At 38.0% G+C, this 23152-nt stretch overlaps 1 protein-coding gene across 6 annotated transcripts in view; it reads right to left on the bottom strand.

Annotated features, from left to right (window-relative positions):
• The window catches only part of LYN (LYN proto-oncogene, Src family tyrosine kinase), a 51901-nt gene that overhangs the window by 20909 nt on the left and 7840 nt on the right, over nt 1-23152 (bottom strand). For 2 of the 6 annotated variants that reach the window (XM_027452248.3, XM_072034596.1), the window contains exons 2-8: nt 9693-9829; nt 8508-8556; nt 8310-8415; nt 7856-7954; nt 7647-7750; nt 5838-5987; nt 4469-4621 (exon numbers count right to left, since the gene is read on the bottom strand). In XM_027452248.3, the coding sequence (XP_027308049.1) occupies nt 4469-4621; nt 5838-5987; nt 7647-7750; nt 7856-7954; nt 8310-8415; nt 8508-8556; nt 9693-9824 (793 nt within the window). In that variant the 5' untranslated portion in view covers nt 9825-9829. Of the gene's footprint in view, nt 1-4468; nt 4622-5837; nt 5988-7646; nt 7751-7855; nt 7955-8309; nt 8416-8507; nt 8557-9692; nt 9830-13790; nt 14063-23152 lie in introns of those variants that run through there. The other 4 variants (XM_072034599.1, XM_072034598.1, XM_072034600.1 and 1 more) reach the window with 3 other exon arrangements.

Below are 23152 nucleotides of genomic sequence, written 5' to 3' on the forward strand. Positions count from 1 at the left end.
CTAGGTCATCTGACATAAAATTCAGATTCTTTGCAACTAATATTCAGCTCCTGTATGTACTGTAAAAATACATCTGTGATGCTGATGAGATGTACTAACCAGTTTTCTTGGTTCATTTTAGATGTCTTCATGAAAATAATAGTATTTCTGAGGTATGGTTTACTCTGATTTTAATAACAGCTGCATAAGAAAATACACCCCAAAATGTTTATCACTTATATTCTAAATTGGGGTTTACAAAATGAGAGAATCTTTTACACCTGAGATGCAAGCAAAATGAGTCTCATTAATAAAATACACCGTAATGGCTCCATTTGGCTTGTTAACTTTTCTCTTGTCCCTACTTGAGAATTCTATTCATGGATTATTAATGTCACAGAGCATTATGGTTCACATCATATCAATGCACACTAGGAACAAAAATGCATAAAACATAGACCCTACTCTTACAGTGCTACCCTGGTTCATCAGTTTACTAAAGAAGATGCCCAAATAAACTAAACTCCATAGACGAAAACCCTTTCATACCATGGCAGGAAGCAAGTCCCTCAGCAGTTTAGGCTTTTGTTAAAAATTAGATATGATGCGAGGAATAATAGGCAAATCTGAGGAATCTGACAATTGTTTACAGAGAGCTATGCTCTTCTTACATGTGTGAATAGAACCCCTCAAAAATTGTGTTTTGCCCATTTCTTTTGGAGTTAAATATGGTATTTTCACAGGCAGGTTGCCAGATTTTCACATGGGCTTATTCAGGCCAAGCTGTGATACAAACTCATAATAGGCAATAAGTTGAGCCTACCAAAAGCATTTCTGAACAGATCTCCAGGACTGAAGATGGACGGCTTTGTGAACGAGTCTACAAGAGGCAGCTTTCTCCTTCACACTAATTCCCTATAAGGTTATACTGGAAACAACCTGAGCTAATGAAGTGTGATACTGTTAGAAGTCAGACAATGTCTCAGGCTATTGCAGCTGCAGGAGGTACAGTATTTCCAGGATGCTGTCTGGAAAGAGTCAGAATGATGGCAGCTTCTCTGCATCCTATGGCACATCAGCACATCACTCTTCCTTCACCATCTACACCATAGAACAGTTTGGGTTGGAAGGGCCCTTAAAGATCACCCAGTTCCAACCCCTGCCATGGGTTCCCACCCACCAGACCAGGTTGCCAAAGCCCCATCCAGCCTGGTATTGAACACCTCCACGGATGGAGCATCCACAGCTTCTCTGGGGAGCATGTGCCAGTGCCTCACCACCCTCTGAGTAAACAATTAGTTATGTCTAGTATAAATCTCCCCTCTTTTAGTTTAAAACTATTACCCCTTGTCCTATCACTACAGGCCCTGGTAGGAAGTCTTTCTCCATCTTTCTTATAAGCCCCCTCTAAGTATTGGAAGGCCACAATAAAGCCTTCCTTGGGCCTTCTCCAGGCTAAACAATACCAATTCTCTCAGTCGGTCTTCACAGGAAAGGTGTGCCAGGCATTTGCAGGCCCTCTTATGGACCTGCTCTAACAGATCCATGTCCTTCTCGTGCTGGGGACCCCAGAACTGTGTGCAGGACTTGAGTAGGCACAAAGGAGTAGGCATGCAGATGTTCTGAGTGATGGCATTTGTCTTCCCAAGAAACTGTCACATGTGAAGATGTCTGAACAACCGCCTGACATTGGGAAGTGGCAAATAAATTCCTTATTTGTCTTTGCTTGTGCAGCAGCTTTTGCTTTACCTTGTAAACTACCCATATCTCAGACCATGAGTTCTCACACGTTTACCTTTCTGAATCTTTCCTGCATCCCCCCCGGGGGCAATAGACTGAGTGGTCTAAAACATACATGTGTTATCAGCATTATTCTCATCCTAAATCCAAAACACAGCTCCACACCAGCTACTAGGAAGAAAGTTATCTCTATTCCAGCTGAAACCAAGACAATCTTCTCTAACATATGCTAGCTTTCTCCAAAACCCAAAAGTACACGTGCAGGAGCAGGATGTCAGCTTGGAAGCTCAAAAAATACTTATTGTTGAACTAAAAAGACTATAAGAGAATTCTGGCAAATCTTCACATTGCAATAACAATATTGTCTCTATCTTCCCATATACTACAGAGTGGTTAAGGTTGGGAAGGACCTCTGGAGACCATCTGCCGAACCCCCTGCTCAAGCAGGGGCACCCAGAGCAGGCTGCCCAGCACCACGCCCAGGTGGCTTCTGAAGATCTCCAAGGAGGAGACTTCACAGCCTCTCTGGACATCCCGTGCTTGGTCAACTATCATAGTAAAGAATTACTTCCTGATGTTCACATGGAACCTCTTGTATTTCATTCTGTGCCCACTGCTTCTTGTCCTGGCACTGGGCACCACTGAAATGAGACTTGCTCTATTCTCTTTCTACCTTCCCTTCAGGTATTTCTAGATGCTGTTAAGACTGAACCCGTGCCTTCTCTTTTCTGGGTGAAAGGGTCCCAGTCCTCTCGGCTCTTCCTCAGAGGAAGAGATGTTCAGGTCCCTTCAACTTCTTCAGGGCCCTTTGTTGGTCTCTCTCCGTATCTGTCTTGTTCTGGGAAGCCCAGAACTGGACAAAGTTCTTCTGAACCAAACACTGTTCCCTCTGAAATCAAAATCCTTCAGCAAGCAGAAGTGTATTTGGTATTGAAGCTATGGAATAGTATGTCTCATTCGTACTGTGACCTAAACATAATTTTACTCCAGATGAGGTAAGTAATCAGTCGAGTCTAACAAGTAGCTTATTTCTCAGTATCTCTGTTTAACTCCTGATGCCTCTGGTTAGTCATCACTACAATCAACACTGTTTGTTTATATCCTGCACAGGTGACCTGATAAGTGTTTTTCAGCCTGAACCTCCTTGGCTTTAATATTAACCACGCTCCTGATTTGAAAAGATCTGTACTGAGCAAATCAGCTTCTCTCGCTTCAGAAATGAAGCAGAGAAGAGGAAACACAGTGATCACTTCACAGTACATTAATTTTTCTCACAGTGCGACAATTCAGATAAAAGGGTTAGGCCCAATTTAGATGTCAAAATAACGACACAAATAAGAGGAAGCATCTTGAACCAGAAACACCCTTTTAAAGTTTTACGCCTTTGTGTGTGTATGCAGAAGTAGTCACTTCCCATAATGATCTACATTTTCAAGCAGGTGATAACATTCTGCCATGAAGTCTTCCACAGCGTTTCAATGTCAGTTAATTATTTCTTGGCCTGGTTTATCAGGAAGAGAAAAACTGTACAATGGCTGACACCTGTCTCAACTGGCAAGTAAATTGTCATTTACGTATAACACAGCCAAAGGCTTTCTTAAGCCTTTTGTTGTGAAGGTAGATGAAAGGCTGAATTTGTCTTATGTTGCATCATGGAGATGTGTCGCTGACATTTTTGCATAATTTGTATCAGCAGATTGTACCTATTAGAAAACATCTCTTCAAAACAACGAAATATCAAGTGTGTTCCTGTTAGACTGCTGCACTCCTATGGGTCATTAGAGTACCCTTTGCATCTGTTAATAAGCTTAGGGATATGCTTCTAAGTTTCTTAAAAATGCCCCGCTTGTAGAATCATAATAATACCAATAATAAAAAAATGTTGTAATAGTATTAAAAAGATTTTATTGCTATCTAAATATAACCTCCAAAAAGGAGACTCAGGGAAGGGTTAGACAATGATTTGACCTGAAGAAAAATCATCGTGAAGACTTTGGAAGGAAGATATAGTTTATCTCAATTAAGTCAAGTAAGATGGTAACTGTTAACATGTGTGTAACCAATGAATTACACACAGAACACATAATATGCTTCCCAAAAGAATACTCAGACCCCTGAATAGGCAGCACTTCAAAAGCAAGAGAATTAAAACATTTTTGAAGAACACGATTAGACAGTGGTCGTAGCCAGGGGAAGCCATTGAGGTTGAGAAAATAAAAATGTTTTTAAACAAGCAAGGTTAATTATGATTATAATAATTAACACTATCAGTTTTAGCTGGTTATATATTAAAATTTACTACTTGTAAGTCTTACAATGCTTTCATTATTGGGGACCTGCATGATAGTTCAAGGCTGGGGGTGATCAGTCCCTTATCTTCTACCTACATCGGCCACCTGCTTCCTGAGTAGCAAGCTCCAACAATAATCTTGTATTAAATATCTCCTTTTTTAACCAGGTTATGGTAGTCCCATCCATTATATTTCAGTCTCTTCTTTTCCAACAGATGTTAAAAACTTTACACATAATTTGCTATAAGGCAATTTGTTCCATGTCTGTGTCAGGTGCCTTATCTTTCACAGATCCTCTCTCCTATTATTTTTCCTCATGAGAAGGTATATTCTGAGCCTGACTGTTCTGTTTTTACAAGTATATCAGACAAGGCTTGTGTCCACAATTATTCTGAGTGATTCTTAAACTGTACTTCTTTCAACAGATTTTAATATTATTTTCAAAAAAATAAACTTACCCATCCAGACTTCTCCAAACTGACCAGCTCCAAGTTTCTTCACTAATTTAATTGATTCCCGTGGAATTTCCCATGCATCTTTATCCCATGGTTTTTGTGGCTTAGGACAAATACAAGCTTTTTCCAACCTTCTACACAAGCCATCTGATTGCTCTGTTTTTTCGAAGGAAAAACAAAATATAAAATCCATGCAAACCATTGAGTCAAAGACCATTTGATTTAGGTGTGCATTAACCAGCTCAAAATAATTTTCAAACAAGTCAGTGCCTATGAAAATGTAATCTTTTTAGTGCTTTCACACAACTTTAAGTGCTTCTACAGTTTGAAATTCAGGGACAGATTTAATAGAGAAGTGCCACACACATCTGGTTAACATCAGGTTATTTTGTTTTAATACAGTTTGTACCAAATAACTATAAGATCTGATTGCTAACAGAAAGTACGAAGACGCACATTGGTGTCAGGCTTGAAATCCTTATTCTGAATCTGTCCTTAAGTTTTCTTATGCTGTGTCGTTTTAGATGTGTGCACACATAAGAATGCAAGCATAAGTAGGTCACAATTATTTCTTCTCCAGTCACTTACCACCTATAACTTTAATACAAATATAAAATAATTCCCAGGTTTATAAACTGTGCAATAGAATTACCACGCATATCTAACAACTCAGAGAAATGTCATGGCCAAGTCTTTGGCGTGGCTTTGAAAAATGAGTGTGATTTCCTGTCTCACATCTTTCTTATTCTATGTCTTCCCAGTGACAAGACAAAAAATATATATTTTGGAGTTACCCACCATGAGGTTATACAGAACAAAAGGTCACTTTCATAGCTAAAATATAGGTGGAAACTTGTTCCTATCCCCCTCCTTTTGTTAATAATAAATGCGTACATTCTCTGTAGGTGTAATTTTCTTTTACAGCCTTCAAAACTCCATTGATGAAATAAATAAATAAATCTGTAGGGAAAAAAACCTTCAACTCTCAACATCAAATATAAGAAGACAGTTAGAAGTCTATACCTATTTCTGCTAATCATGATTACAAATTTAATCTCAAACACAGAATTTGTTTCCAATGCAGTCAATTCTTACTATAGTTTCACATCATCACCACTATGGTGAGATGTTTCAGAAAACTATTCTTTATTTTACAATGGTATGCAACACAGCAAGGAGTATTAAGTCTGATTATATAACAACCTTACTTGGGTTCCAACAAGTTTTACTTTATCTTCAATAACATGCACGTCTGAGTTATTTAGAAAAAAAAGATGAAAAGGTCTGAAACAAAACAAGAAAGCATTTATTTTCCTTCACAGGAAATAACGACTGTATTCTATTAAGTAATCCACTAATGGATTTAACTTACTTTGATAATGTTTGATCATATCATTGATGCTGGGAAAAGTTATTCTTGGAGAGATATAAAACCCTCCATTGTCTAGACTCCTAATTTTGTAGTGCTTAATGACATCACCATGTTGCGGATCATAGTCTCTTATGGACAAGGAATAGCTGCCTGTGGATAAAGAAAGAAAGAATATTAACAGATAACAAGTCTGTACTGTCCGCACGCACAGCTGAGCTCAACAAAGTTACCTTGTCTACTTTTTTTTTCCCACTCTTCTATTTCCTCAAATAACATTTTGCAATCAACATGAGGAAGTTAGCCAATAGCTGGTTCTGAACCAGTTACCAAAACGCTTACAGTCAGACTTTCTTTTTCAATCTTATTCAGTAAACTTTAGAGTTCCATAATTCAGACAGCTCCATGATTAACACACACTTCTGCATAAAGTCCCACTTTTTGAGTGGAACCACCTGGGAAAGGAACTCCACAGTTGTCACACTAATGAGACAGGAGCTAAAATTTGGAGATCAGCATCTTGGAAAAGGAACACACTGGGGGCCATGGGTCAAGTAGCAAAAGGATTGTTTAGAAATGGCTTGAGGCACTGAGGAGAGAAAGAAGACCTCTTAATACTTGGGATCCTAACTTCAGCTAGGATTTAAGATGGAGCAGCATAATATCTGTCCTAAACTACAAAATTCTTGATTTCTTCCACTTATACAATTCTTGTCATCCATTTTGAAAGGACAAGAAACTACCTCAGTTCCTTCTCTTTCTCCACATGCAGATCCAGTGACAGAAGAAGCCAGAAAGAAATATTTTATGGGTACTTTGCATTACTCCCATCAGTCTCTGCTGAATTTAGACCTCTCTCTTCATTTGAGACTAAAGAAAGAGTGATGTGGGCCCATTACAAAGAGCTACCTAGTCAAGAATTATTGAATTATGTTGGAAAAGACTTTTCAGATCATAAAGTCCAGCTGTTAACCTGACTTACAGAGTCCCATCACTAAACCAAGTCCATTAATGCCATGTCCTAACACCTCTTATTTACCTCCAGGAGTGGGGGACTGTTCTACTTCCTTGGGCAGCCCATTCCAGTGCTTGATCTGCAATGTTAGGGCCAAAAAACTACCCATGTGGAGAGGAAAGACATATGATCAATTGAAGGGATTAGCATGTCTTCCTCTGGAGGGTCCAATGTTAGAGTATCCAACTGAAGCATCCAACTAGGACACTGTTAGAATCAAGATATTGGAGGAGAACCATCTTATGTTCTCTGTCTCAGCTGAAAAGTCTGGAGCTTTTATTAAGCATTTCAGTACAAAGAGCTGTATAGAAATATTTATCAAAAAGTTTTTTTGCTTATTTATTTTAAAACATACTACAAGGCAGAAGAGTCTCATTATGCACTAACTATATTTTAAAACTTGGAGTAATGGATACAGACCCAATAATGAAAGACTTTATTGTAAAATGCAGCTTAGGATATTTACAACTAAAATTGTCCTTTAATAAAAGAATCACAAACATTAGGAAGGAAAAGGATCTTTTCATTCACTCCTGCTTTTTCTCAGTGTAATAAGCCATATATATACAAAACCACCACTGCCACCATGCCCCATCTCAACTCAGTAATTTGTAACTCTCCTATCTTTCTCTGGTGATTTTCTCATCCTTCTTATTCCTAAGTAACTACAGTAAATTCAAACAAGACACACTGGAGTAACTCATTACCAAGTGCCACTTGATGCAATTTTTTGTGAAGCCAGATCACGTGTTTTTAACTCTTCTATCAATTCCAAAATCACCCATCCCAAAGCCTACCTTTTAATGTTTCACTTTCTCTGATAAGGAATGCTCCAGGAGCATTTCCAGGAGCCAGGAGTTGCCTTTCAGCATCTTTTCGGGTTATGTCCTTGAAGAACCACCTGGAAAGTATGTCAAAGAGTTAGAACCTTTTCCCCTCACCCACAAAGGATGCAACACCAGGGTGAAAAATAAATTTGCCCCTACTGAGAGGACAGAGAACTTACTCTTCTGTTTCCAAGGTGTTTACTTTTGCTACATAGTTGCTGGGAATGAAACCTTCTTTTTTTGTTATGAGAGATTTAGCTTTCCACCATTCTCCCAGCCTAGAAAACAAACAAACAAAAAAGATAGTACTCAAAGGAAAGCAGAGTCATAAAGGGTTGTTAAGGTTCCACTGTGCTGAGAGCTTTGCCTGTGCCAGAAAGCACAAAATCACCATTTCTCTATACTCAAGCTCCTCTTAGAAGCCATTGGTTCCATCAGATCAAAGTTTGGTCATTGTCACCAAGGACAGCTGTCAGGTCCTATCAAAACTACACATACTTTTATATTTTGACTTATAAGGGATCTTCCTTAAGATTCATAATCTCATGTTATGAGCAGGATATAAAAAAATTTAAAAGGGATTTAGATAAGTCCAAAGAAAAACTACCATACTACCAGTACTGTCATACTTACTCCTCAATAACTTTTAGTTTTTCTCCTTTTTTGAACGACAAGTCATCTTCATGAAGGCCATCATAAGGATAAAGAGCTACAACAATGACTCCATGCTCTTCCGTATCTACAAAGGTAGAAGGCCAAAGGAATGGTCTCATTATCTCACAGGCTGACAAAGCATAGCACACAGGCAGTAACATTTGTAGGAAAACATACCTTCATTGGCAAATATCTGTCCTGGTAAAAGGTGTGCCTCTGTATGTGCCTACAATGAAATATGCCTTTAATTAAGCAGTTTTACATTTTTGTGACAAGTCTACATTACAATCATACATTATTCAGTTACTTTAGTATTATCCTCTATGTCTTAGATTAAAAGGAAGCATTTTGCAATCATTTCTGACCATTCTTCAAAAGCAAATTAGTGTGGAAAAATATAGCAAGTCCCAACTAGATTCAGAATTGAACTGCTCAGACCTCATGAAAGTGCAAAACTAAGCTGTGGGGAAGTTCACATTTTGTGACTTCTGCTAAACAGGCTTAATGCAAGGGAACTTAACAGGACAGTATCACGTTGCCAGTATGAGGAGCTGTCATGCTAAAGAACTACAAGCACATCTACACTTCTTAGGTTCTGCAGGACGAAAATTGTAATTAAGAATAAATGCAAATGGCAATTGTGATTCATGCACATTGATCCAGAGTCCACTGTGCCAGCTGGTGACATGCACAAGAAGGGTGTTAGTCACACTCACAGAGAATTAGGTCCCTGAATAAGGACAATTAGGAAATACCATTTCCTCAGCACAGTAGAGAGGGTGGGGGAAAGAGGAACTAGCAAATCTGAGAAACATCAAACCCCCTTAACACCCAATGGGATTCCCCTTCCCAGCACCCTTCCTTTAGCTAGTTCCTCTTACACCACAGTTCTGCACACTTTAGAACTGCATCCATTTTGCTCCCCCTCAGTTCTTACATACACAGCTTGTGCAAGGTAAAATACTGGCCTTCAGTGAATAAAAGGAAAGTTGACTAGGAATGGTAGAGGTAGAGAAATAAACAATTTCTGGATCCCACAACTATTAATATACAACACTGATAAAACACAACTAAAAAAAAACGTTTCTAAAGTTACCTAGCATTACGCTACAGACACAGCTGTATCTAGATCAAAGGTCTCCAAGGATTAATGTTTTCATGCAGAAATTATGATATGTGACGAAGTAATTAATCAATTTTTTTTAAAGTGTTAATTCTTTGAGGGTGAACTGCACAAAGCCAAATTGTAGACTAATGATCAATTTGGATCTCTTCATGCATATGTTTTGGATTGAAATTTAAGCTATGCCAGTCATGCTTTGATCTTGCTACTGGAATTCTCCCCTGAGACTATCTACTTACTGGCCTTTGCTGTTTATTGGACGTTGGATCCCTCACATAAATAGTTCGTTCAGTTTTACGTACTGGTTGATTCTTCAAATCTAGCCCATCTCCATGCAGATTGTCTTTCCTTTTTGATTTTATACATCCCATATTTCCTGTTGGAATAAAAAATGTATTAAACAAAAACATTATGCCATAAGCCAAGCAGTTTCCCATCCAGTCACCTGGTTTATGTAGCAAAAATTTACTTCCTTTCCATACACAACAGTTTACTGGGAGAACAACTTAATGTTAGGAACACATGCTGAAAGTTTTATTTCTGATGCAAAGGAAATAAATGATTTCTTGTCTCAGTCCACAGCTGAAGTAAATATATCAAAATATTCATTTCCCATTCTAACACTTTTAAATTTATCATATTTTCTCCTCAAACACCCCCCAAACCCTTTCAGTTTTTCTGATTCTTCTGTGAACTTCCAAATAAATGTAAGAGCAAATGTAATTACTGTAGTGAAAACTTGTTTCAGTGTTTTAGAGAGAAGGATGCTTCGTAAAATGTAGGAAATATTGCAGAGTCTCTAGTGTAGCAGATCTTCAGGAAAAATATTAAATAAAAAAAATCCACTCCAAATGATGAGAACCACACCTGAAGTTAGCAGTTCCTGTATCTCCCCACTTTATTTTGTGTATGCCAGTCTAACAGGGAGCTCAGTGTGATTCAAATCTCAGGTGAGCACGGATGATTTGTGCAGTCCCAGCTCCCTGGCAGATATGCTGCTGCTGTGCCTTTCAGCAGTGAATTTCCTTGTTCAGATGAGCCTGTTACAAAGGTCTGAAATTGACCATAGGTGTGTCGGTGATGATAAACCACCACACAAATATTTATCCTCCAATATAATTTAGAAGAATAATCCTCCTCTCAGGCTGTGCATCCATGCTAAATCAGATGAGATACAGCTGCTAGCATGTACACGACTGGAACCTGACTGCTAATCCCATGACGTAATTACACTGTACTTCAGCAAGCACATATACAATGTTATCTCCACGCTCCTCCCTCAGAGGATAGTAATTATACTTACTCTTGAAAGAATCCACTATGAATGCTTTACAAACCTCTTTTTCCTTCGTCTCTCCCTCCTTTCAGGTCAGTGCTCTAATGCTAGGTTTACAGACATATTTTCTCTTGCAGGCACACACTCTCACTCCCCCTGCCCTAATTAATCTTTAAAGCCAGTACTTTGAAGAACAATGTAAAACTTAAAAAAGGGCTCAGTGCATATGCAGGCTCAAGCAAACCAGCAGTAAATGAAACACACCTGGAGAAGCTAAAGCAGATTGCTATGCCCTACACATCTCACTTTTACCTCCATCATTGTGAAGAAAAGGTTATCACAGCTAACAGTTATAGTAGAGGTGCCTACTTGTAGACTGTTTCAGCAGAATGGCACCTTAAGCACCCTATCCCTGTAGGCAGAATTAGCTGTATTGGTCTGGGTCTATATTAAGACTTGTACTTTTGTAACAATACTGGCAATAGTCATGACACTAACTGACATTGCTATAATAAAACAAAGCCCAGATGCAGCACTCCCACATGGCACCTTCCCACATCACCTTCATTTCGCTCTCCCCTCCTGCTGTTGAGGAAGCACCACATAATGACAGATGCACTGTCCTGTGCGTGGGCTGAACGTTTTCTTCTAAAAATAAGAGGAAGGCATTTGCTGTCCCCCCCAATTCTGCAAATTATGTTACCTATTGTCAACAAATTTTGGCTGTCCGTATAATTTCAACAGGGATCTAGTGAACTGTGATACTGGTTTACAAGAAGCATGAGAACTCATTGCTCCCCTTCTTTTCTCTTGAAGTAAAAGGAACCACACAGAAAATCAATAGGCACTGACCAGGCACCACCACCCCACACATGCAGAGCATACGGTTTCCTCTTCCTGTCTGTCAGCACTTCATTCTTCCTCTACTTGCTTGAAGGCCCTGCGGGGCACCTTCAGCCAGAAGCTGCCCTTAGAAGCCAAAATCTTTAATGCTTAATATTGGATTGTGAAAATGCCCATTGGGAGATTTTCCAAATGCTCAGTTCTATGTGGGTTATGTGCTAGTCATTTTGAGGAAAATGGGAAGGATTTTAATCATTTATTTTTAATAGTTGTGGATATATGGATGACTTGTTTCATAGTAAGGGTTCATAGGAAATTTTTGTACACCCATAGGCATGCTTGTGTTTGCATACTCTCACCAGACAACTGGAAGCCCAGTGTTTAATTACTTGCTGTATCTGCAAGATCAGGTGTATAGCCATCTAAGTGCTAACCTTTTTTGCTCTTAAATAATTCTGCTTCTACAGAACAAACAGCTAAAGTTGAGGACATAAGGTAATTTGATCTAAATTGCCTTTGCCTATTGCTGTAAGAAAGCTGAAGATATCTTTAGGGACTGCAGCTCACACAGTGCCAATGTAAACTCATAGAAAAGCATTTTCACTCTGACTTTTCTGCAGCTTAAAGCACATGAACAGTAAACCCATTGTGAGGTTCTTCTGGTAAGCTCAAGGTTAGCATTTGTTTGTGACAATGACAACAAGAGATCAGTAATACCAACGTGCAGGTGCCACATAATCCCACAGAAGTATACTCAATGCCAAGTGAAATAGCACAAATACAGCATGTGAAATAATACATGTGATGCACCAAAGAGAGAAGATCCTGAGCCTCATCATGTAGAACTGGTGGTTTTGTTGTTTTTTTTTTCCCCAAGGAGATGAAAACCCTTAGTCCTCACAGAATTTGGCTAACTAAAATGCTAATGTAGATACATCTTGAGACTTTTAGCTTCCTTACAAAGCAGGCCTCTCATTCTTGCAAAAGAAACATACAAGAAAATGCAATGGCATAAAACAATGTTTAGTACTTAACATATATATATATATATCATACACTTAACTGCATTGATATAATATATAACTTTCTGACATGCTATTTCTGAACAAGGATAGGCAGACTGTGGAGAAAACGTATAAAGAAGTTGAAAAAGTATTTCAAGCACTAGAAACCGGATCAATGAGCACATGTTCTTTTGATACTGTGAAATGAAAGATTCTTGAACTCTTCAAAGGCCACAAGATCTTATATTTCTACACATGCTAGCACTCTGTAAAGCTGCATGTGCTGGGCTCCAGACTTCACATGTAAAACTCCACAAGCTCAGTCCTACAGCCAAAGCGAACTTAACTATCTTAGTTTCAAAAGCTTCTGCTCAATGACTGACTGCAGCAGTCACTGCAGTATATACACTGAAGGGTATGTACTCAGCTTGTTCATCAGCAATGCCAGATGCAATGCCAGTACCACAATATTACACATTTTTACTGAAATCTGATCAAGTTCTTTCCCAGGGTTTTGGGAGTGGTATTAAGGATTTGTAGAGCTAGTATAAACAGCAGGCATGGATGGGAGAGTTCCCATCAACACACATTAAATAATGGATTTCAAAATACAAAATGCTATGTAATTACCAGAGCTAATCACAAAAATTCAATCCTAGCACATTACACATTCAAAAAAAAATATCTTTGAAATATAAAACGTGTATGTAGTATACATCTTTCTTAGTCTGTAGAGTACTCATAAGGAAAATCTGAAGGGGGAAAGTTCAGTCATGCATGAATAAAATATTTTACTTAGTGTAAAATGTTTATTTGCATAGCTCTCTCTTCCTGTATCGCAATGAACATCAAGGAAGTGTTTTGAGCAGATATAAAAAGAAAGAGAGTATGGTAAGTAAGAAAACAATACAGCATCATTACAAATGACACTATGTTATTGTTCTTCAGAGATAAAAATAATTATGACACCAAAGGAAATGCTATCAGTCTCCACTCAGACATTTCCCATCCAATACTTTTTCAATACAGAAAATGCTACATCTCATTCATGCTTTTCACTTATTGTCCTGTCCCTACTTCTAGACATAAAGCTCTTTATAAAAGTTAGCAGCTATGTTATATACATATGTTAAAAAAAAAAAAAAGAGTAATAAGTACTCTCCTAACAAAAAGCATCATATCATATAACATTGCTGAAAGATAAAGACACATACTTGAATTAATATCTGCAGCACAGTGATAGCAATCCAAGTTCAGGCATCCTTCTAAAATCCACAAGACTATCCTTACAAACACAGCCGGGTTGTTTCACAGACTCTGTCTAGAGAGACATTTGCCTTGAATTTTTCCCACTGAATCCCTTATTATCTTCCCCTATTTCATCTTGCTACAGCAGCACTTGAGTCTTTATTCCAGAATAGATTGCTAGGGTATCAGAAACTAGCACAACGTTTCTTCAAGGTTAAAAGCTGCTGCCTGTCCCAGAAGCATGGTTGTGTTATCTGCTTTCTGCTACTTCAGGCAGTCAGAGATCGTGTGACCATTGCCTGTCCATCCACCATTTTTAGCATTTGAGGTTTCATTTCCTCCCAGTGTTTATCTTCTGTATCATCTAAGAAGCCGATCTTATTTTTCATTTTGTTCATTATCACAACTATTGGTATCCTTGTGATTCTATTGCATACAATATTTACAGTGCAAATTAGAAACAATTTCCTAAAAATCAACCTGATACATCTTGGAGTTTCTCGAGTTAAGTAAATGATTTTTCCAATCTCACAGATTTTTCAATTATTTAGAGCAGCTTTAGTTTAATCTTAACAGATAGTTTTTCATAAAACACCTAAAATAGATTATACTTTGGTGATTTTTTTTTCCAATAAAAAAAAATATTTTAAGGAATTTGATCTACAACATTGACCATACAATTTTATTCAATAGGTGTCTGTTTTTCAAAAGAACAGTAATCATGTATATAAACACCAATTCTGTGGGTGGCTTAGTCCTTTAACAGATATATACATTTGTATTTTAACAGATACAAAGATGAAATGAATTTATATTCCATTATAAGGTTTATCAGCAGTCAACTCTTCATTCAAGTCACTCAACTGTATTACACATATATAGAGCATGCATATATGTGTATACGTGTGCATAGAGACAAGTGTTCCTACACAGTACAAATAAGACAGAAGTACATTAAGGAGGAGAAAAAAAAATCAAGACCCCCAAGTTATTCGAATTCTTTAGCACTGCTTTCTATATTTAAGTTCCCAAGTCAAATAACAGGAAGCAATTATTTTCATGTATATACAACACTGCTTTTAAAGCTGAAGCTTTAAAGCAGCTTGGAGAACAGAGAGGTAATCATTTCAGTTTTTAACACTTCTTTCAAAAATTGAAAATAATTTATTTTCCCTCCTCTCTTCTTCTGTAGCTTAATACTATTTTGTCTTAGTGTGGCCTTTAATGTCTGCTATTTTGCTACAAGTTATGAGGCCTGAAGGAAAGACTGATGCCTTCATTAGATCTCCCAAATAATAAAGATTGTGAGACTTCTTTGCATTACCTCCAAGGTTAAGGCAGAAGAGTCTTGAAAAACAAACATACAAAAACAGAGTTTGAAAAACAAACAAACTTGGATGTAAAACTGCTGGGGAGGAAGAATTGTAAACTGACCCTGTCCAAGGACACAAACACCTGCTTTCTCAGTACCCTCACCCAACTTTATCCATAACTTCATTTGACAGCTTCATTTTCACATTCTAAGTGAAAAAAAAAAAAAAAGAAAAGAAAAGAAAAAGAAAAGTGTGGCGGGGAAGGAATCTTCAAATTTAAGGAATTCATTTATCTTAAACTTTGTTGCTGACTTCCTTTCTGTGTTGACCTGCTACCACATCAGTTGTGGTACCTGTGCTGCAATGATCTTCTTTACCTCTGTTACTGGGACTATGGGGAGGAACATCTCTGAGGGACCTGGGAAAACCACATGCATTTCTGACCCATTGTCACACGGTGCAGAGTGGCAAAGCAACCTCCAAGGCATGCAGAGGAGTTTATTTTGAGGTGGTAGAGCTCAGCAAAGGTGTACTGGCCTGTACACATTTCCATAGTGCCACTTAAGATGTGTTACTAGGCTAGAGTGAGAATAACAGCGACAAAAATAAATTAGCTGTGGTCAGGGGTGATAAAGAATTGAACTGCAGAGCAACTGAACTGAAGTGGATTCCTTATTCCTTTCCTGACCCTATGTGCTGTCTCAAAAATGATCAGTTTTGGTTCAGCTTCGTTTTTATACCTGCAATTCATCATTTCACATATACATATACATTTAAATCTTACTGTAAGTCCTGACTGCCTGGTAACTTTCATTAAAGCAGACTTGCATGTACAGAAATCCTGGGTCAGCTTTCATCTTGGGCTTGTTTCACTTCCTACGCCTTGTTTTTGCATTAGGGACCAACTACAGAGACTTAAGCAGTTTGTTCTTCCCTCACCCTTCTGCTGAAATAGTTATGTATGTCTCAGTTGCTCCTCAACTCATGTATTTTAAACTGTTTTTAATTCAGCTTATTTCTATTGGACCAGGTTACATCATCTGCATGCCTCCCAGATTGAATCAATCCCGTAGATGATACAGGGACAAAAATCCACCATATGCTCTCTGAAATGCTTATAAAGAAGGAGCACAAATAGCCTCAAGCTACCCGGTGTTTAACTATGACAGCCTTACCCGGTAGACTTTTTGTTCCTGTGAGACACTATAGTCCAGCTGGCAGAATTTCTAGAACAGGAGAAAATTTTGGCAGTTCTTAACCTACTTCAACCTTTTTCTGGCAAAAGGTGAGACAAGGACAAAATAATATTTTGACATCCATATATATATAAACAAGCAAAGACAACAAACAATTTAATCTCCAATGTAACCTTCAAAAAACAAATATTACTACAGTGTTTGTAACACACTGTGAGAACTCATCAAACATTTAAGTCAAACCCTCAAATTTTCCAAGGGTGCACTTTTATAAGAGCACGACAACACAGCTATCTAGTTTATCACCATGACCAGAACACAGGACCAAGAATTACTCTGTGGGAAAGGCAGATCTGTTCTGAGCAGCACGATCACATCATATAAGCTCAGTAACAAGTCTATTGAGCTCTGGTTATACAGAGCTTTGGGGGGTGGAGCAAAATATTACTGCTGAAAGGATTCAGATCCTCACTACAGCTGGTTTTGAACTTGTCTCATAATTCCCAGTATTAAACAGTTTTGGGGGCCAATAATGGCATTTAGCCTTCATCTTCTCAGGCAATTAAGAAGAAGTCACATCTTTCAGCCTCTTTTCTAGGTTTTAAAGACCAAGCCCTCTCTGTCTTCTCCATGTGCAGTGGTCATCCCAGCAGCCCTTCCCTACATCTGTTTCAGTTTGATCTCATCCCTCTTAAGGATAGGAGGCTGGACTTGGTCACGCGCTCCAAGATGACTTTCAGCAATGCCTTACAACAAATAGCACTGCTATTTCTTCCAAAGACAGAAATACGATCCCCAATAAATTTCAGCAATGAATTTATTGTTTTCAAACTTTCATTACGCTGGCTCTTTATAATCATCTTGTGATCAGTCAAGACATCCAGGTTTGTCTCATTTTTCATCATGACAAACTCTCATCATAGCAGACTGTCATCTCTTCAGCGACACAACCTTGCACCTTGGTATTAAATTTTTCCACATTATTTTGCCAGACCATTCTTTCTGCACAGTATTCTCAGCTGCCTGTGTGCTTCTAATGCCTCCGAATGCCACAAGGGTACTCTGACTTTCTCATCGCTAATAAAAGTGTTTTTTAAAAAGTGTCAGTGTAACACTGAGGTATCATTAGGCAAGAGAGACTGGTATTACCAAGAGTTTCGGGAAGTGCAGCAGACAGACACCACTACCCCAGTCAGCTTCTTTCTCAATTCCTTTCAAACCAATTACGTGAGCAAGACAAATTCTACTTTGCCCGCGCCATCTCATACTATTTTTTTTACCATTTTCCAGTATCAGTTACAGAAAATATCACCCCACACTCTATCACCTTCATACTCTTCAACAATTACATTCCCATTACAGGTCATGTTTCTATTTCCTCTGCAATGTTTGTTTTTTCAGTCCTGCACCAGTATTTCTGCTCCTCCTCTTCAGAGCCCAGATTCCCAACATTAGCACACAAATATTTGCCTTTCCACACCAATCTGGACTGACAGAATCCTTTCTTGATCTCGTTAGCATTTTTGACACTGATTCTTCTACCCTTTGGTGTCCTTTTTTCTTTCCCATATTTACCTGCAAAGTGAAATCAGGTGAAAGGCTAGGTAAAATTTATAGTGTAAGTCTACTTCCTAATTCAAAGATTTTTAAAAATCAAAATTCAAGTTAGAATGGAGAAAAAAAAAAAAAAAAGCGTGCTGTTATCTGACTGTAGTGGAAGTGTACTGTGTATTACAACACACAGAAAAAAAAATCCCCCAGACAGCTGATACAAGAACAGGAAACCTTGGCATGATAAAATACCTGCAGCTGCTCTATTGATGTGTTTCACTGCAGACACAGGAGAAACTTGTCCTGTCCCGCTCCCCCTTCTTCTTCTTTTTTTTTTTTTTTTATTTTAATTTGTTTTATTTTTAACTTACAAATCCAGGCATTCTAGTTATGTAATAACTAATACTAATTAACACATTGCTATGTTAAATGGAAAATCAGTGACTTAAATTATCACACCTCAAACTTCCAAGTAGGAAATGGTCAAATACAGCTGAATGTAGAAATTATGTGTGGTTAGAACAGCTTTGAGGATTATGTATTTCTCTCCACAACAGCCTTTATAGAGTGCTTTGGTAAAACTAACTGTGTTAGTTCAGGTAGTTTCCTATATTCAAATCCACAGTCCAACATTCGTAGCCATTAAGCCTCCGTGGTTAGGATAAACTTATCAGCTCAGCTCATCAGTGTTCAGCTCCTTTACCTTTATTGGAACTCAAAATGACAGGGTAACACATATAATAAGTATCAGTGTAAATGATAACCCAAAAGGTTCTGTTCCTATAACATGAATAGGAGGAGAGGGTGAAGAGGTGGGGACCAAGAGAAGACCAAGAAAGATGGTTTTCTATTTCTATAATTCCTTTTTTTTTTTTTTTTTTTTTTTAATAAATAAATTTCCTAGAAGCTTGGTTTCACATGGGAAATTTGGCTGTGGTAAAAATAAATAAATAAATAAATAAATAAATAAAATTCAAGAAGAAACACTGAAAATAAGTAATGTCATCGTGGTAGTGCAATAAGGTTATTATGCTTATAAAAAGATGAAAATAAAATACTGAAACTAAACATTACTTTGAAATGATGCAGAATATAATTTATACAGACTACTGATTCTTTTCCTTGTTTATTCAGTTGAATAAAAATACCAAAACACAAGAAAGTTAATCCACACAAGACTGTAATTTTGTTAACATTGCATAATAGACTTTATGTATTATGAAAATGTTCCAGATTCATGTAGTCAGTCCTTTTGGCACTGATTTTGAACCAAGTCCTACATTAAGCTAACATCTGGTTCCTGACCTTCTAACACTCACTTCATTTTATTACAATCATTTGCCTCAACTGCATCCCTGAGAATTTTGAATCAATATCAACAATGAATTAATTCATTTTGCCAGCCCTCAGGCAACTGCATCTTCTGTTTCCTCAACTTCTTTTCTATGGTACTTTATCTTTTAAAGATAGAGGAAAAGGTCAAATAACATTGTAATTTGCCACAACAGAGTAAATACTTTTATCAAATTCTTCAAAAGGATCAAATGAAATGGAAAAGAATAAAAATTTGCCAACATGTTAACCAACTTAAAGAGAAGGTTTCCAAATACTTTATGGACTTAAGTGTTGACAAACTGTATGTAAAAAGTATCATTTTCTTTACTAGTAAAGAACCTTAGTAATGAAAACCAGCAACTCCATATAACCAAATCTCTGTTTCCAGATGAAAGTTTGGCCAAACCACTACACTGAAGAGAATTAAAATTTTTCCTAAGTGTCCGGAAGTGTTCCACTCCTTTGAACAAACTCAAAGGACTATGTCTGCATTCCAATCAGAGCATATCTGTGAATCACATACAATTTTTTCAGCTTTAAATTTACCACTCGGGCCAATAATGGTGGCATGCTAAAGGTTCAGTAGTCCAGTATTTGCCCTGAGCTTGAGAGACGTCAATGTTTACAAGTAGGAGGAGAATCCTTCTCCCCTCTCCTGCAAATGACTAGTGCAATCACTGCGCGTAGGGAAAATGAGAAACTCACAAAAATTGTCAGATCTGGGGGCAAGGTCTAGAAATCTGTGGATACCAAGGGACACACCAGAAGGACAGAGGGAGAAATTTCGGGCAACTTCTCTCAACAACATGTTTGGAGCAGTTGCAGCACAGCATATGCCTCTGTGGGCTCCCCTTCAGCGTGGTGGTCTTTGCCAGGCCAGAAGCACACAAACCATCCTCCTCTCCCAGTAAGACTGCCTGAGCTCCTTGCTCCCTCCGTCTGCCTCCCACATACACACTTTGCCTCACACACAAGTGGATGAGGTGTGCAGCAAGCAGTGCTGCATCCCTCTAAAATGTCTAGTTTATATACACAGTGGTTTGACTCTGATCTTGTGGATTTCAACATTCTGGTCAATTTACTTGCAAACAAAGGCATAGCCACACAACTCACACTGAATAACCTGCACGAGCCACTTTGCAGTACCAAATGTTTGCATTTACTATGTGATGTATGAAGGAGAAATTAGCTTCGAGCTTCAGAAGAACACATGGGACAAAGCGAGCAGCTTGCTAATATTTAGCTAACATTAATAGCTGCTGTGGCTAAGGGAGAATAGTGGTTATTTATGAACGTGGCCTTCAACTAGTTAAGGATGTTGCTGGCACTAAAGATTCCCTTTCAGACACATTATCTTACATTGAGATGTACCTGAAATTCAAACCCACTGCTATACTGTAAACAGATGACTAAAGATGATGACATTTTCTCAACATGCATGTGAAACTATGGTGAAGAACAGCAAATTCACAGTCAAAAATCCCACGATGAAGGTTTTAAGGGTGGCCTCATAGAAAGTCACTACTTCTCTTTTGGGTTTACCTTCTGTTTTTAGAGTGTTAAAAAAAGGGAGGGAAGAGGGGGAAGATCATTAGTGCATCTTAGCTTTTATTCTCTCAAATTCAGGCAACTTTAGCTCCATGGAATAAATCAAATTATTATCAATCTTACCTGGCTTTATACATTCTACAATCCACTTTTAACATGGATTAAGATAGTTGTATTTAAACTAGTGCAGAGTGACTGCTATGCCAATGAATCTTATCTCTTTACCAGCCTGGTCATTTTTTAACCCGTTTTACTTTGCACCATGCTGCATTTACCATCCTCCTCCATTGGCCAGAGGCCTTCTTAATCTGCTGCCACCTCCATGTTTAAACGCTGACACACACACTCATGACGAAACTTGCCATTTAAACACAGTATTTTTGTTATATTCTCATACAATGTCTTGGGTACCTGTCTAAAGCTGCCCGAAGCACTTGTTGTCACAAATAACTCACAAAAGAAAAACAGATGTTTTTTTTTCACCCTCTTGCAAGCCAAATGATTCAGTTGCAAAAAAAAGAGCTACTTCTCCATTAGACTAGTTTGTGTTTCATTAGCTATACTACCCTCATCATTTGATATACACAAATATAACCCTTCCGAAACACAGGTCCGTATAGTGGGGTATATAATTAAGATTTAAAGGTGAATTCTAAACTCAGATGAGGGTTTAACTCACTTGGGGTTAAATCATTCACGCTGATGTATACTGACACTCTTACTCAAATTGCAGTTCCTCCTGGAACTTTGCAAACCTTGGACAAATTTTCTTTGGTTGCAAGAGGAAGTTGCAATAGTTCTGTAAAAATCAAACAGTGATGAATCTGGTGTCAGTAAATCGCACTAGCAGAAATGAAGTCTCACGCTTTTTAATCTTTACAGTAATATTAGGAGAACATTTAGCCCCAGCTGTGTAAGTATTTCTGTTAGGAACCACCCAACCTTATTCTCACAGATACAACAGTAGAACCTTTCTCAGCTTCAAAGGTGCAAGATTGTACTCTATGTTCTTGCACTTCACAGAGGTCTATTTAAAATTGGGAAAAATAAATGAGTTATAAACTCTGTGTTAATTATATTCCTTCGAGAGCATGAATCTAAAACGTGCAAGATGCCTTCTTGCCCAGTTTAGTAAACTGTTCCAAACAACTGCTGTAATCTGGGGTGCGTGCAGAGGTACTAGAAGGATATTTGCTACAAATATGAAAAACACAACTAAAAGAGCTATATATCACAAGCAATTTTTGGAGTATTTTAGATGAAATTCTTGAGTTTAGGGCTTTGTGAATAGATATGACTACACATAATCCTACCAATCAGACTTGAAGGGTTGCAAATTACTGCAGTTAGGGTCTGAAAGCCTGGCTTGTAAAGGCAGAATCACACTTCAGTAAAAATGTGGTGAAACTACATGCTCAAGCTGTGGTGACAGTAAGACCATGAAAGGAAATACATCACTGAATGAACATGGAGTAAGAATTGACACGCAAGTTTCTAAGCATTCTTTTCACATTTGTTTCACACATGAACAAGAAGTTTCTCGAAAGTTAACCAAAATTAAATATTTGACATTCTTTCAATTTTCAGAGGGCAGTGAGAATGGGAATCTGGAAACTCTTTGTGAATCACTGGTATGTCAGTTCACTTGATTGTTCCTAGTTCAAGTGTTCTAAGAAATAGCTACAGACCTTGGATTTTAAACACATGTATGTCTTTGCAGATGACCTTTCTCAAGAGCAAGAATATGAAAAAAAAAAAAAAAAAGTTCTGCAAATCATTGTAGCAGCAGTTATGCAAGAATTGATTCAAGTTCTTTTATATTTGAGATGAGTTACACCAAGTAGAAGTCCTGAGTGGAGGACAACACTTTTGAGTCAGGCCTGAAAAACCATGTCACATTTGCTTAAAACGTCAATTTCTTTCATTTTCAGAATCTCATTAATACTTTGACCACTGCTACTGTTTTGGCTATGCCTGGACACTTTTTGCTTTCTCTATCTAAAACTAAACAACATTGCTGCTTTCACAAAGTGTCATGAGTTGATTGCACAGCATTTAGTATCTTCTGTTGCTTAATGCTCAAGAGACTAGCAATTGATTGCAGATGCAGACCTAGCTATTGTGACCACAGCCAGCTCCACTGAATCAGGCTGTGATCCCGTAATTGACTGCATGCCTCTTGCAGGAGCTTTACAGACGGTCAGAGACCCAGGCCAGGCTGTTCTAAACAAAGTGCAGGACGTGCACCTTAAAGAGCATGGAATCATGTGTGATAATTTTAGCAGATTTAGACTCACAGCAAACTCTAGGTCCAAGACAAAAGATATTTTCACATTCATACTGCAGACTGCAAGTATTTTATTGCTCTCTTAATTATGACCACGC

The sequence above is a fragment of the Anas platyrhynchos genome, chromosome 2, assembly GCF_047663525.1.
Source record: "Anas platyrhynchos isolate ZD024472 breed Pekin duck chromosome 2, IASCAAS_PekinDuck_T2T, whole genome shotgun sequence".
Taxonomy (NCBI): domain Eukaryota; kingdom Metazoa; phylum Chordata; class Aves; order Anseriformes; family Anatidae; genus Anas; species Anas platyrhynchos.